The 16,553-nt window shown below is 39.2% G+C and overlaps 1 protein-coding gene across 4 annotated transcripts in view; it reads left to right on the top strand.

Annotated features, from left to right (window-relative positions):
• The window catches only part of ulk4 (unc-51 like kinase 4), a 123,587-nt gene that overhangs the window by 103,059 nt on the left and 3,975 nt on the right, over window positions 1–16,553 (top strand). For all 4 annotated transcript variants that reach the window (XM_038275780.1, XM_038275779.1, XM_038275777.1 and 1 more), the window contains exons 33-36: window positions 3,166–3,332; window positions 5,044–5,145; window positions 9,702–9,896; window positions 16,456–16,544. In XM_038275780.1, coding sequence (XP_038131708.1) covers window positions 3,166–3,332; window positions 5,044–5,145; window positions 9,702–9,896; window positions 16,456–16,544 — 553 coding nt within the window. The remainder of the gene's footprint in view (window positions 1–3,165; window positions 3,333–5,043; window positions 5,146–9,701; window positions 9,897–16,455; window positions 16,545–16,553) is intronic.

Genomic DNA, 16,553 nt, shown 5'->3' with positions numbered 1-16,553 from the left:
ACCCTTGAGCATTTGAAAAAGGAGAAAAAGAAGTAGATTGTGGTTCGAGAAAATAATATAATTAGTTTATTTTAGTCATGGTTCATGTTTGTAAACGGTCAACAGATTGTTGTACTGGATGGCCAAACTTTCTTTAATTGAACATAAACTGGCAGTGTAATGTTGCTTTTGTGTTGCTTTTTTTCTGTTAAAGTCATAGGGAAATCCTATTTAAATATCAAATCATTCTGGCTTAAACATGTACACTATATTGCCAAAAGTATTTGCTCACCTGCCTTGACTCACATATGAGCTTAAGTGACATCCCGTTCCTAATCCATAGGGTTCAATATGACGTCGGTCCACCCTTTGCAGCTAGAACAGCTTCAACTCTTCTGGGAAGGCTGTCCACAAGGTTTAGGAGTGTGTTTATGGGAATTTTTGACCATTCTTCCAGAAGCGCATTTGTGAGGTTGCACACTGATGTTGGACGAGAAGGCCTGGCTCTCAGTCTCCGCTCTAATTCATCCCAAAGGTGTTCTATCGGGTTGAGGTCAGGACTCTGTGCAGGCCAGTCAAGTTCATCCACACCAGACTCTGTCATCCATGTCTTTATGGACCTTGCTTTGTGCACTGGTGCACAGTCATGTTGGAAGAGGAAGGGGCCAGCTCCAAACTGTTCCCACAAAGTTGGGAGCATGGAATTGTCCAAAATGTCTTGGGATGCTGAAGCATTCAGAGTTCCTTTCACTGGAACTAAGGGGCCAAGCCCAGCTCCTGAAAAACAACCCCACACCATAATCCCCCCTCCACCAAACTTTACACTTGGCACAATGCAGTCAGACAAGTACCGTTCTCCTGGCAACCGCCAAACCCAGACCCGTCCATCAGATTGCCAGATGGAGAAGCGCGATTCGTCACTCCAGAGAACGCGTCTCCACTGCTCTAGAGTCCAGTGGCGGCGTGCTTTACACCACCGCATCCGACGCTTTGCATTGCACTTGGTGATGTATGGCTTGGATGCAGCTGCTCGACCATGGAAACCCATTCCATGAAGCTCTCTGCGCACTGTTCTTGAGCTAATCTGAAGGCCACATGAAGTTTGGAGGTCTGTAGTGATTGACTCTGCAGAAAGTTGGCGACCTCTTCGCACTATGCGCGTCAGCCTCCGCTGACCCCGCTCCGTCAGTTTACGTGGCCTACCACTTCGTGGCTGAGTTGCTGTCGTTCCCAAACACTTCCATTTTCTTATAATACAGCTGACAGTTGACTGTGGAATATTTAGGAGCGAGGAAATTTCACGACTGGATTTGTTGCACAGGTGGCATCCTATCACAGTTCCACGCTGGAATTCACTGAGCTCCTGAGAGCGACCCATTCTTTCACAAATGTTTGTAAAAACAGTCTGCATGCCTAGGTGCTTGAATTTATACACCTGTGGCCATGGAAGTGATTGGAACACCTGATTCCAATAATTTGGATGGGTGAGCAAATACTTTTGGCAATATAGTGTATATAAATGTACTCTTTATCACGATATTGTCCCAAGAATTTGAAAATTTCTATTTTTAAAAACAATCCTTTCTTAAAATCTGCCTAAAATCTTTTTTCTTAATCTTATGCAGGCCAGTTAGTAATACGTCAGCTTGTACACCTAAATTTGGCCAGTCATATATCAACGATCATCTGTCAATCACGTTTTTTCAGTCATAGCATCTTGGTTCATATGTAGCAGCTAATATACGCAACGGTTGAAATAAGAAATAAGAATCATTATTTCCTTTCCCAATGAGTTCCGTCCCAGTGTTCTTGGGGATGGATGTCTGTGTCTTCAGCAGGTGTAGAGCTAACAGAACTGGCAGCGTTGCGAGGCAAGGGCTCAAACATGTACGGCTGTAAGCCTTCTCCACCAAACCAAGGTTCTGCCGCCCTGGCGTCCTCTTCCACAACAACTTCGTCCCTACTTTCCTCCTCTAAATAAAAAATGTATGACGGAGGAGACTCATCCACGACCACCAACACAAAACTCTCCTCCTGTTGCATGTTTCCACTGTCCATAGCTTTCTTTGACAGTGTCGTTGCTAAGTGCGACTTGGTCCCAATGTAATTTCCCATTGGGAACCTAATAGCACTAAGTTGCTAACTGGTTAGCAAGACGCTTCAGAGAAAACGGCTACAGTCAAAATGCTTGCGAATCTTCCGCCACAACAAATCTCGCCCCCTGGATAAACGACCAATCACATTCACTTTATTCACTCGTGTAAAGTCAGGCACCACTCGGGAGAATTCGGAAATGCAACGGTTGGAATGGCCGTTTCCTCTTTTTCCTTTCTGACTTCACCTTCCTTAATGCTGCAACTAAAAGCACTTTTTAATTTTATCTACTAATAACTATTTTAGATAGTCTGGAGGCTAAGTGTCCAAACCAGTCAAGCCTTGCTAACCCTGGTTGATGCCTTGATGTTGGACCAATGAAACGTCACACTGCATTACATTGGTCCGAAACATTTCTATATCAAGGCTAATGCATCTGATGGCTCCAGGCAAGATGCATTTTTGGGAGTTTGTGAATTCACAAATCTTGCGACGGTTCATCTTGCTTGCAAGATAAAAGGCTTGAAGCTAATATGGTGGTCCCAAAATTAACCAAAAAGCCTTAAAATGTTCCTTAGAAACATTCAGAATCCACTAAAACCTTGAGTTTTTAGAATCATCATAAGCAACTGTTGGAAAGCTGATGGTTTTTTTCCACCAGTGCAGAGTTTACCTAACACTGGAAGCAGGCAAGTGATGCTGTATCTGTATCTGCATCCCTGGATGTCAAGAATTAATTGCTGAAGCTAGTTTATTGTGGTTGTTTTTCCTGATAGATCATCAGAATATTTGCTAGAACCATCCATAGGTATCCCAACAAAACGGCTGTAAAAGAGTTGCTTTAAAACAACATCAATGTTTCCAGTAACACAGAATGAAGGTATTTTTGGTGCAATGGAGCATCAGACAAAATCAATCAAAAGGCCATTAGATGATGAAACCGCTCACATTATAAGCCCTTACCAAAGTGTTTTCTACGTCTTGGATGTTTAGACTTTAACTTTTAAATAAATAAATCTTTAAAGATGTAGCAGGGCTCACTAAAATAGAGCCAGATCTAAGCCTGACATGGAAACTTGTTCTGCTCCACAGAACTCATGGAGGTGTTGGTGAGCACTCTCTCCGAAGCTGCACTGGTCTACCTTGATCAAGAAAAGCATGCTGGGAAGAAGATCAGCCTGGTTGTCTTACAAGCTCTTCTGGAAATTCTGAATAACATCCTGAAGCAAATATCGGTTGTTGTTCGAGCTGCACTGCAGGTATGAATTTGTTAACCAGACCTTACCAACATTTACTATGGATTTACATTATGGATGAAATTTACCTCTGATCACTTACTTTCATTGGACATCTTAACAAATTTTTGCCTTGCAAAACTACTCCCACCTTTTACTTTCTTCCATTGTGTCAGCTTATATCCACAGGCTTCAATAATAATGTAGGCGGAATATGTGGTAGACCAAAACTAGATAAAAGAAGTTATCTGGTTTTCATTTCTATCTGGTAATATTATTTAACTCATTCCAACTTATTCCACTTAGACCCATTTATTTCAGTGTCTCTTAACAGGATGAGGTGTGACAGATTTTATTCAGATGCCACTAAAATCTGTAGACATAATACTAAAAAAGAGAGAAAATCCCCAGAAGACATGTCGGCAGTTTGCCGCATCAGAAACACAGAGAACATGTGTAAGAAGGAAAAAGTTGAATTTGGGTCATGTTAAATCAAAAAGGTTTAAATAAATGTGTGGGAATTGTCAAGACAAAGTCCTGCATACAGCATTTTAGTAAATCGTATTGAACTTTATGGAAAAGTTCCTGGGATGGGAATACTTTAACCTGACACTTTATTTTCCAACCTCTCTCACCAGTTCTTTGCCTCTTCATCTTATGTGAGCCCACACTGGCCAACAAAATCACAAAGTCATCTAGCTCAAAATGTTGTCCTTGTATCTCTCTCCCAAAAGGCTGGTGTATGTATGTGTTGGAGAGTCTGTCCATTGATGTATGCAGTACAAGCTAGCAGGTTTAAGCAACTGCAATATTGAAGTTGTAGACTCAGGAGAAAGTGCATGAGGTCCCTGGGACACACACGCGCGCACACTCACATATAGACGTATACTGAGGGGCCTGTCTGGCTATGTCCCTGCGGCCTCATTATCACCGCTGGCTTTGTCCTCACTATATAGACAGACACACATACACACAAACCGGCCCCCATCTCCCCATACTGTGCACCCCAGCCCAGCGCATACATATTAATGCTTGGACAAGGGGGTGGGGGTACTAAAGTGGAAGGAGGGTAAAAGACTGGGTGAAAGAGAGGACAGAGGGGAGAGGAGGAAGCATTGGAAGGAGAGATGAAGATGGAAAAAGGAGCAAAGAGAATGTGCAGCGGAAATCAATTCCACCTTAAATGCAAAGCTCATTAAAAAGGAAAATTCTGCCGAAACCAAATTCATTTGGGTAATAAGGTCCGATAAGGGAGGCGGACATGACTCCATTGCTCTTCCTAAACTGTTTCTCACTCGGTCAGAGAAAAGTTTCAGTACAGGCGTGGAAAAACAACAACACAAAACTAACTGACAGTGACTTTAGTAAAGGAAAAGGATTAGGTCACAATTAACCACCTTAATCCACAACTAAAGGATGGAGCCGATCTGTTGATGCTTCTGAATGACACAACTACTGAGTACCTGGAGGTTAAAGCTTTATTACATGCTATAAACATTAGATGTGACAAAGGAAAGTATTTAAGCCACAGTTTGTTGTCCTCAGCGTCCTGCTAAGACAGAGCGGCAATAACGACACGCAAAAAATCTATTTCCTGTCTTAGTCTATCACTTCGTCTTTTTGTGTCAGTCTGTCAGAATAGTCTTGACAAGTCTCTGGATAAATCATTATTGACTGTCAAATCTCTATAAATGATTTAACGTGCATGTGTGTGTGTGTGTGTGTGTGTGGATAGAGCCAGAGGCTATCTTGTTCAGCAGCAGAAACGGAGGCAGCAGAGAAACTGCTCGTAGCCAACAGACCCCTGAGCCAACTCAGCACTCCCCTCATCCACATGGTGAGACCTGCACTCACCACTCTTTGTGTTATTGCACCGATAGTTTCTGCAAGCATCTTCGTGGACCTCATCGCATTACCTACACTGTCTGTCAAAAGTTTTCATACCCAGAGTGCTTCATCAACCACAAAGCTGTTTTATTTCTGTTATGTGTGAAGGAACGGCACAAAGTGGTTCATAATTGTGAAGCAGAAGGAAAAAATTCAACATTTTCTTTAAAATGAGAAATACTGGAAAGTATGTTTTGCTTTGTATAACACTGAAAAGGGTTTCCATATTTTTTGAGAGTCTATATACTTTAGGTTTTACCTTATCTGTAAGATGCCGCCTTAATACCACCTGCAAGCTCTTTGACAGCCCTCCATGTTTAGTAATAGATGACCTACATATGGCTGTTCTCAGCAGGGTTTACCGGCATTATAACCTTATGACATGAAAATCCAGATCTGTTGGATATATACAGGGTATGAACACCTTAGCCAGGCCCTTTATGCTATGTAATAATCTGTTATATGAGCTGTTAAGGTCAACATTACCAGATAACACTGTGTTACCAAACATGAAATCAGCCACTTACTTTGAAAGTAAATTATAGGAATCTGATTTTATCAGCTAGGATTATAGCTCTGTTTTCTCCTGGATTTTATCCATTCTCCTGTGTTAATATTTGTTTTAAAAACTAGTAGAGTTTTACTGATGTGGTTTTTATTAAGAACAAAGCCAATACCAATTATTCTGGCAGTCTAATAGATCCTCAGTATGTGCTGCCGATTTTTAAGCCGATATTGCTTTTTCTTCCCCCATTTATGATAACAAAAGTTAAATTAAACAAGTCCTTACAAATCCAAAATATTAATGGATAGCAAATGGAGGAAGCAGCAATGCCCTTCGCTAGATCTCAAGGGATGACTGCTGAGTGCATTAAAGAATTAAAAAATGCATGTTTACGCTAAAGCTGATACAAGAAAGGGAGGTAAATATCAGTTTTGCAGTGTTTCAGTCTACCTCTGGTTAATGGATCTTTCATGACATAAAAAATACATTCTTTTTTTATATATATATATAATAATATATGCAGGCTATGATTTAAAATCATAGCATAAAAAACTAAGTAAACTTTTAAGTTAGTGAAAACAATATTTGTTGTTTTTCTTTTTCCTTTTGGAGGCTCTCATATAAGTGTTTAAAAAATGTTAAGACTAACTCAATAAATTAAATAAATGTGTTGATGAAATACACTATATTGCCAAAAGTATTTGCTCACCCATCCAAATTATTGGAATCATGTGTTCCAATCACTTCCATGGCCACAGGTGTATAAATTCAAGCACCTAGGCATGCAGACTGTTTTTACAAACATTTGTGAAAGAATGGGTCGCTCTCAGGAGCTCAGTGAATTCCAGCGTGGAACTGTGATAGGATGCCACCTGTGCAACAAATCCAGTCGTGAAATTTCCTCGCTCCTAAATATTCCACAGTCAACTGTCAGCTGTATTATAAGAAAATGGAAGTGTTTGGGAACGACAGCAACTCAGCCACGAAGTGGTAGGCCACGTAAACTGACGGAGCGGGGTCAGCGGATGCTGACGCGCATAGTGCGAAGAGGTCGCCAACTTTCTGCAGAGTCAATCACTACAGACCTCCAAACTTCATGTGGCCTTCAGATTAGCTCAAGAACAGTGCGCAGAGAGCTTCATGGAATGGGTTTCCATGGTCGAGCAGCTGCATCCAAGCCATACATCACCAAGTGCAATGCAAAGCGTCGGATGCGGTGGTGTAAAGCACGCCGCCACTGGACTCTAGAGCAGTGGAGACGCGTTCTCTGGAGTGACGAATCGCGCTTCTCCATCTGGCAATCTGATGGACGGGTCTGGGTTTGGCGGTTGCCAGGAGAACGGTACTTGTCTGACTGCATTGTGCCAAGTGTAAAGTTTGGTGGAGGGGGGATTATGGTGTGGGGTTGTTTTTCAGGAGCTGGGCTTGGCCCCTTACTTCCAGTGAAAGGAACTCTGAATGCTTCAGCATACCAAGACATTTTGGACAATTCCATGCTCCCAACTTTGTGGGAACAGTTTGGAGCTGGCCCCTTCCTCTTCCAACATGACTGTGCACCAGTGCACAAAGCAAGGTCCATAAAGACATGGATGACAGAGTCTGGTGTGGATGAACTTGACTGGCCTGCACAGAGTCCTGACCTCAACCCGATAGAACACCTTTGGGATGAATTAGAGCGGAGACTGAGAGCCAGGCCTTCTCGTCCAACATCAGTGTGCGACCTCACAAATGCGCTTCTGGAAGAATGGTCAAAAATTCCCATAAACACACTCCTAAACCTTGTGGACAGCCTTCCCAGAAGAGTTGAAGCTGTTCTAGCTGCAAAGGGTGGACCGACGTCATATTGAACCCTATGGATTAGGAACGGGATGTCACTTAAGCTCATATGTGAGTCAAGGCAGGTGAGCAAATACTTTTGGCAATATAGTGTATATTTCTAAAATGAAACATCATTAAAAAAAATGCTTAAATTGCCATTTAAAAACACTGCTTTTTATCTCTCTAAATTTAGAATCATATAAATGCAAAATGACCCTGCATATTCAATAGAAATACAACCATTGATAACTGTTATGGGTATAGTTAATATCTCAAACAGGAAGATAAGAGAGGCCTATTTAGAAGCTGTATTCTCTGCTGTGACTGTTAACGTTGCTCTATATAACTCTCCCTACTCTTCAGTGAAAATCTCAAAATAATGCAGAACAGTAGAGTTTAAATTAGAATAATAGTATGAAATACCAAAATGCTACATTTCTTAAATGATAAATTGTAAATGAAATCTGTTCTTATCTTCTTTAGGAATTGTATTTATATATCATAGAGAGCTGTTCTTAACTTTTACAGAAAAAGCCTCTTAAAGCTGCATAAAATGAAAGATTTAAACAGTAACTCAAAGAAGAGAAACATTAAAAACAGAAAAGCTATAAATAGATCTAAGGCTCATTGTGGGAGCTTGGAAAACCTGATAAAATTATCCTGTTCAACTATGATATAACACATTTTTTTTCATTCAACTTTACATTATAGAACACTATCGAAGAAATCAAAAGATCAAAAGACAAAACGATAACTATTGTAGAGACATGCAGAGGTTTGATGGAGCAGAGCTCCATCTAACAGATGATTATTACTGTTATTACAACTCAATAGATAAACTGTTTAAAAAGAAAGAGAAATTGCTCCATAGACTGTGGAGTTAATTTTCACAGTTGAATCTGAATTTGTTTTGATGTTTTGACAAAAACAAAACAAACGTGGTAAAATAAAGCGCTGGTTAGACAGGAAGCGAGGATTCTCTAAGTTATCCTGGAAAGTCGATGGCATTGTGGAGAGAGCATAAAGAAAGGAAATTGGGGGCCAGAATAGAGGTGCGCCTCCTGGGACACAATGAAGACATTAGAGGGTTGTTGGAGCAACCTCTGCACAGCCTCTTTGGCCTTTGAAAGATTAGTGAGTGAGTGAAACGTTGTCGATAGCAATCCAACATTACTAAAACTGCAGAAACCACCCTGTGAGAACAGCTCGTCTTAGAGAGCAGCAAACCTTTTTTTTTTTATGTTGAAAGTCTTTTTTATATTTCCTGAATGCTTTCCAAAAACCAAACAAAACACATTTCATTTAAAGTAAATATTTCCAGATGGTAGCCTAAAAAGCTAACGGCCCCTCGGTCTGAGACGTGGATAAGATCATTTTTATTTTCTTCTAATTCTCAATAGATCCATCAATGGTACTTTTCATCAAGGATTCTTGCTCCATTGCAGATTTCTTGTTTTCTTTTTAGACACACTTTATTTTTTTTCAGAAAATCAAACTGTGTTTGATGCCAAATTCATTTTTAAATAGTTTTATTTAAACAGAGAAGAAAGCTATCCAAGCCAATATGGTGTTTTTTGAAAAAAAAAAACAATATTCACCTCCATAGTCCCAAAAACATACCGCAGGCTCACAAATGATTTCTAATGTAAACACCCTGTTAGAGGTCTGACCACAGCTTATCCATACGTTTAAGTCCAGATATTACCTAGACTACCTCTTTATTGTCTTTTATTGAAACACAAATTTAGTGCATCACTGTGTAGTAGAAGGAAAATAAAAAATAATGCATGTTTTTAATAATTTTTTCTTCCAAACCTAAATCAGCAACATGAAGAAATATTTATATTCATCCTCTTCAGCTCAAGTGCCTTTGAATACAATCCAATCTAACCAATTATTCTTTTGGTTCTTTTCATCACCTTGTCTAGTCATCTTAGTTAACCTGTCTTTAATTAATATCTGTTAACAAAAATAGTTTGCAATGGGATAAGATACTGTAGTTGGAGGAAAGAGTCCTACTGGGAACGAGAAAGACGTTCTTATCTGAATCCAACTGATAATAAAATCTCACTACAAACGCAACACATTTGGAACTTCAGGAGCTGAAGTCTAAATGATAATGACAACCTTTAGCAGTAAAATAAATGGAACCATGGGGATCACATTGTTCAACATCTCTGCAGCTGTCTACTGACAACCAGGAAGTGTGGGAGGAATCTATTCAGTGTCTGTCCTTACTGGCCCAACTATACGGCGGAGAGGGTCAGGACTGCTTATCACCTTCATGCCTACAGAGCTTCTCCCATCTCCTACGCGCTCACATGAACACAGAGACCCCCCGAATACCACGGACAGCTCTTAGGATCCTCAAACGGCTGGTGAGTAGTTCTACACAGAAACATCCGCCTGGGAGCAATAAATCTAAATCAGTGCTTTCCCAGTAGAAAATCTGGGGGCAATTGAGAAAAAAGGTGAAGTAATAAGGAGGCACACTGTGTTGGATATACTAAGACTCACACACTCATAGTGGGTTCCTATTCCCCAAATAATGTGCAGTTTCACCAGAAAGTAGGCTGACAGAAGGAGCAAGGCAGAGAGAGGAAAAAAAGTGCTGGGTAGTTTCTTGCTGTCAGTATCTGGTCAAGAGTCTGTCCAATTCTGTGGGATAGTCAGTATGATTTGTGTCTCTGATGAAAGCTAACCTGGAAGTGAGTGCACTGCAGCAGAGCTGCTGCTTCTCCAACACAACAAATATAAGTTTGTTATTCAGCTAGAGTTGAGAAGAAAACGGGACGGAGCCAGGACGTTTTTTCCAATTTGGCACGACAATAATGCTGTGCTAGGCCTTTAAATCATTACAACCATAGCTCCGCTGGGTCACAAATACTGATTAGCTGCATTTTTGGAAATGCAGCCTCAAAACACAGGAAAAAAAAAAACGTATAGAATATAGAAATTAAGTATTCGTCTTCATTTATATACCAGACATTGCTGGATGGTCTTTTTAGTCCCCCGAAAGCCCATAAAGTATGTTAAGGACTTAGTGATCGAGATAATCACAACCATCTTTTAATACTGGGCAACGGTGCAACACTCTAATGTTTCCCCTGTGATCATGCAGCCTTGCTCTCTGTTGTAAAGTGATGTTCTCAGGTACAACATTTACTCTGTTTTTTTTAGGACTCAGTAATCCTGGAAGTTATTAAATGTTTAGGTTAAATAGATACACACATTCTCTATTAAAGTTCAAATTCAGTGTTAAAAATGAACCCAATATTTCATTGTATGGTTTCCATGTTTTGTGGATTATTGTTATATTTCAGATTTGAACTGTCAAGTGTTTTGTGTTACTGCGTTGATGGGAGAGACTAATTAAAGTCATTTTAAAGCTGTCAACAGAAGGTTAAAAATGTGTCTAATTTTCTGGTACACTTGTATGAATTATGCAAAATGCACTCCTGGAGTTTTGGCTTGGCCGCAGGGTCATGAAACAGTTTCTGCACGTGGGACGCAAGGTCAGCTGCCACCTCTGTGTTGGATGAACTGACCCAAGGCTGTGCCTGGAAGCTACTTCACTTTGTAGTTTATGTGTCAGAGAGGAAGAGGATCATTTGCATTTGTAGATATATTTGTAATTCCTCTCACTAATTAGTTCTGGCCATCTGAACCTCCCACTCACTATCTATCCATGGCACAGACCCCCTTTATTTGTCTGACAAACTCCCTCATTACCCCTGTGCTGCCTCAGTGTGTCTCTCTGGCTCTCTCTGCAACACACAGTGGTGTTTTTCAGCTCTCCTTGTATGTAGGATGATTCACCCCACCAGCATCTCAGTGGAGGTACAGCTAATTTACCCCACGCCCTCTCCATAGCTGTCCTGTTTTTCAAGCAGGAGTCATCAAATGTATGTCAAGTAGATTTCAGGACCCACATCATTTCAGTCCATGGGTTCAAAACAGGAACTTTCCGGGTTATCAATTGCTGAAATAATATCAATATTAATAGAAAATCATCTAGGCCTAAAAAAAATATAAAAAACAGACCATATATGGTGATCGTTTGATGTATTTTTGTCCCACATATATACAACATAAAAGCTCCATTTACCATGTTTAGATTCCAATCTGATAATTATACCATGCAATGCAGTGCTCCTTAATTCGTCTCCCACATTCTCCTTCAAACACACGCACCTACTCACTGAGCCGAGTGTCTGCCCTTCACAAAAAGCTTTTTAATTATCTCTCATTGATTTCAGGGTTCTGTTAATCTCAATCAAAGATCCCGCTAATAGCTTGGAAACTAAAAAAGAAAGGAAGGGGAGAATAAATCATTTTTGAATTACTGAGATCTGACTGCAATTTATTTTTGCAAATTAAAAAGACAAAAAAATGCTAATTCAATAAGGCAATGTGTGAATGGTTAGAAGCATTTATCATTTTCTCAGAGTTTATTTCAGCTTTTTAACTTGTTAGTCTCCCTTTAAATGTCAGTGGTGTCTCTTCACACATCACAATAAATAAACATATAACCCTTAAACTTTTGCTTATTTTCTCTTGTCACACCTACAAACTCTAAAGTATTTTATTGGGGTTTATGTTATAGATCAACACCAAGAAGCTCACAGTTTTAAAGCTGAACAGAGAGAATAAGTCTTGAATTAGTTTTAGATAATAAAATCTTAAATAATGGGCTTTTCTATTCATGTTCCTTTACTGTATTACCTCAGAAAAAAAAAAAAAACATTGCTCTCCTCCATTGTCAGAAGTCACCTAGTTAGCAGATAGAGCCCCCCTGTTGGTAATTCCCCTGGATTATAGCTCATCTTGGAGATGGTTTAGTGAAGCACTATTAGTTTTGCACTCTGGTTAGCTGGTTAGAGTTGATGGGATGATTGATGGAGTTAGCTCCATAGAAAAGATGAAAGAAAATGTTAAAGAACCCTAAAAAAGTGAATACTAGGGTAGAGGATATGTGTCCTGGGAGGAAAACAACCTTGAGCATACAGGGCCAGCCCAGGCCTTCATGGGGCCCTTAGCAACATTGGATTTTGGGCCCTCCATATCTGTCAATAATGTCTATTGGTTCAACCAACAGTTCAATATTCAGATCATTAATCACCAACACATTCATTTCTATTTATGAAGATTTCCTCTTTAGAAAATCTGAATTTTTCCTACCAATCCATTCCTTGGGCTTCCACAGCTCAGAGTGAAACCAGTTCATCTCTTTGTTCTTAGATCTTTACTCAGAACTGATAAATTATGAAACCACGGGCTGCAAACATTTAGTTTGTTATATTTTTACTTTTTGTTGTGAAACATGACTATTTGAAAAGCCTTTAAGTAGCTTAATTAAATTTCTAAACTTTCTATTTATTTTAAGAATAAGTATAAATGCTTGTATTTTACAAATTTGTGTCAACATTTATAACGGTCAATGATAACGAATTAGGAGCCAGCTGTAAGAGAAACAAGAGCTTTCCAAAGGTTCCTAGGGCCACACTGAATGTGTAATATCTGGCTCATGCTAGGTTGGCTGCACATGATAAAAAAGGGTTTGTTGCTTATTTGCAACAACGGGCCTTAAGGGGTTCAAATAATGTCACCTTCCAGAGGGGATGATTAAAATCAAAGTTAGTTTTTGAAAGCAATATATACAAGTTGTCATTTTTATTATGAAACTTCAGTGAGAAAAAGAAGAAAATGTTTTGGCTTAAAAAAAAATTGAAGATTTTTAAGCCGTATTAACCATCCCTAAATCTGACAAATAATTAAATAAAAAAAATGAAATATCAAGTATCCCCTTAAATAATGAAATAGTAATAAAAAGTTTTTTTAAAATCAGGGTTTTAGTTAATTTAGTAGATTAATCAGCCCCTAAAACTATGTAAATGTGTGTAACTATGTGCAAAACATTGATTTGAAACCATAAACTACCTTTATCCACACATATACCTTATTTGATGTTCTTCCTCAGTACTCCACTCACACCTTAAAATCTTTGCTTCCCGGCTTTTCTGTTTGCAAAGTCACTGATGACATCACTGTAAGCGCTCTGACAGAGGACTTTGTTGCTAATGCTAGTCACTGCCAGCCCACTCCATCATTCTTCCACCATGGAAGACCTCAGGTGCAGCAGTTCTTTATTAATCTGGGTTTGGAAAATCTCCACCCTGCAGATGCTACAGTCACAGGGAGCGCAGGCCATCCTCAGAGCTACCTAAAGGTCTGGGTGGAACTCTGATCTCATTCTGAGGAAAGGAAGTGAGGTTATGTGGTTGCTGTGTAAATTGCTGTGCTTTAGGACGTCTGGAAGGTTTGAATCCAGTCAACTCTCATCAGACTGTTCTCAGTTTTACTTGGAAAAGTTTGGCCCTTCCTTCGTACGTCTACCAGTCTCACCCTAGACCAATTTTATTTTTATGTGTAAGTTATGATTTCTAAGTGATTATAAATATTTATTCAGAAAGTGCAAACAATTTTATCATGATTTTTTGTGTTTTTATTACTTTATTTATATGGAAATCATTATACTGGCGAAAATTAAAACCAGTTAATTGTCCATTTGGGCGCCCCTTTGGCCTTAAGCAGTTTTCTTTCGCCTTCGGCCAGCCCTCCATAGGTTCGTAGTAAACGTTTTGATCAATGCACATCAGTCTGTTGAAATGGCCCAAACATAAATCCTTGAAAAGGATAAAAACATGAAGCTCATGCTTTACTCCTAAAATAATCCTTCCTTTTCATTAGAAGTTACTTATCAATGAATATCCTTAAAATGAAAATAATATATCCACTGAAAAACATCTCAATATTCAGCTTTTCATAGATTATGTCAAAGGTTTTTTTTTTTTAGCAGATCTCTTGTTTCTCTGCTGTCAGGTACATTGTCACTGGTATAAACTGGATGTCTATCATGACAGCGCTGCTCTATATTTCTGAGAAGCTGCGTGTCCGTCTGTCAGCTGCACTCCGTCTGGTTGCATCGTTTCCAGCTTTGAGTTCAACATTATTGACTTGGTTGTTCGTAATGTTGAGCTGCAGAGAATGAAGGAAAAGTTTGTAGGGATGAAATGCAGCGTTTAGATGGCAGGCTGGTGAAAATCAAGTGTCTGTGCACTTGTGTGGAAAATAAGTGAGGGGAGCATCTTTTCTCTCCCCCTAACCCCGTTACTTAGCAACAACTGTACTGTCGCCACAGAGACGGCCATGATGATGTCACAAGAGATCAAAGAAAACATGTTCTATGAACCGGGCAGCATCAATCCACTCAGCAAACAGAGCTGCAAGCTCACACAAGAAAATTAGTCTGTTTTTTTATATAAATGATTATAAAAGATTTTCTCCATAGAACTAAACTTTAAATTTGAAGTTAAAATAGCTCCTTTTTACTCATTAAGCTCTTTTTTTTTTTTTTTTTTTTTACTCTGGGAAAGCACCTAGATATCAAGTTAGCAGCAGGGCAGGTATTAATCCAGGGAAATCCCACCAGGAGAGGGCAAACAATGAAACCGGGCAGTCAGAGAGAGTGATGCTGACACCCAGGATCAGGAAATAGGTCCAAGGAGCCAAACCATTAAAACTTTTTAATAAGTGAAAGGTATAGTAACTTTGATTTTCTTTATTTAAAATAACAGTAACAGTAGAGTACTATGCTTAGTAACGTCATGGACCAGTGAGCCTACAGTTTACCAAAGAAATCAATTTCCAAGCCCTTATACATCTATATGGCAAATTCCATGCTTGGGCTTATTTCCCAAATTATTTAGGACCTAAATAAATGACTAAATAAATTTATATATCACCATAAATTATTATTAATTTTCCTTTAAAACTTTCAACATTGAAAGCTCACAATTTGCAGCCCTGCTCAGCTGTATGTAACACTGAAACTGCAGGTTTTTGTCTTTAATTTATTATTTATTGTTCAACATTTAGCAAAAAATCTAGTTTGATGGTTTTAAATTAGTATTTTTTTTTTACAGAGAGTTGGGAAATGTGAATTTGGTTGAATAAATCTTTCTAACTATACTTCATAATAATTAAATGGTAAATGTCCTTTCTAGTCAGGAGAATTGACCAAAGCACTTTAAACAACATTCAGACATTCACCCGCTGACGCACGCACACCAACACCATCAGTAGCCAACGGGGGTGAAGTGTTTTGCACAATGACGCTGAAAGCCAGAGGCAGGGCTCAAAACGACAACCCTCTGATTGCCACCGCTGCCCCAGTTAGCCTTAAACTGTTGAAAAATCCTTATTTTCCATTAAATTTTGCCTTAATTGTAACAAAAATACATTTGTGTATCAAATGTTTATTATTGTTGTTATTGATTGTGATATCAGTCATTCAAGTGGATTATTTATGAATGGATCATTTATCATTTTTAAAAAGCCTTGAGAAGTGAATGCAGCATATTTACACACCCACAATAGTGAGGCATGTTATTGTCATGCTAGTTTGGTCACACACTGCTGTCTGCCTTTCTATTACTCCCTGATCCCACCTTATGTCACAATGCTGTCCCACATTATTACTCCATCTCCCCTTAAAACTTGGTAGGTTTTGGTCGGTTTTCCATTAACACAACCCACAATTTCAACCCTGATAGGGGAAAAAAACTGAACTTCCAGCAGTTTAGTTATTGCCATGAAGAATTGTTGCAAATACTCACGGAAAACACACATGCTTACTTTTTGTGCCCATTTTACATGCTTATAGAATTGCAGTGTTTATCTTTGTTCCTATGGCGGTACGTCCAACAGAGTCTGATTGTTGTTTACCATCTATCTACCTGCCTTTACTAACCAGGGTCTTAGTTGTATTGCTGGGCAACATTTGAAATGCAGCTGTGGTCTTAGTTTTCCATCCCAGAGTCAGACTGAACAGAATTGTGATTTTATATTCTCTTATTTTGCCATTTCCTTTTTTAGATTCAAACTACAGACCAGCCTGATTGGTTCAAATGTCCTGAGGGAGTGGCCCTAACGAATCTGCTCCAGGATATTGCTGCATCCAACAGGTGCGTCTA

This window comes from Cyprinodon tularosa, unplaced genomic scaffold (genome assembly GCF_016077235.1).
Source record: "Cyprinodon tularosa strain WSP-4 unplaced genomic scaffold, ASM1607723v1 ctg98, whole genome shotgun sequence".
NCBI lineage: Eukaryota > Metazoa > Chordata > Actinopteri > Cyprinodontiformes > Cyprinodontidae > Cyprinodon > Cyprinodon tularosa.
This window is presented reverse-complemented; position numbering and strand designations above follow the sequence as displayed.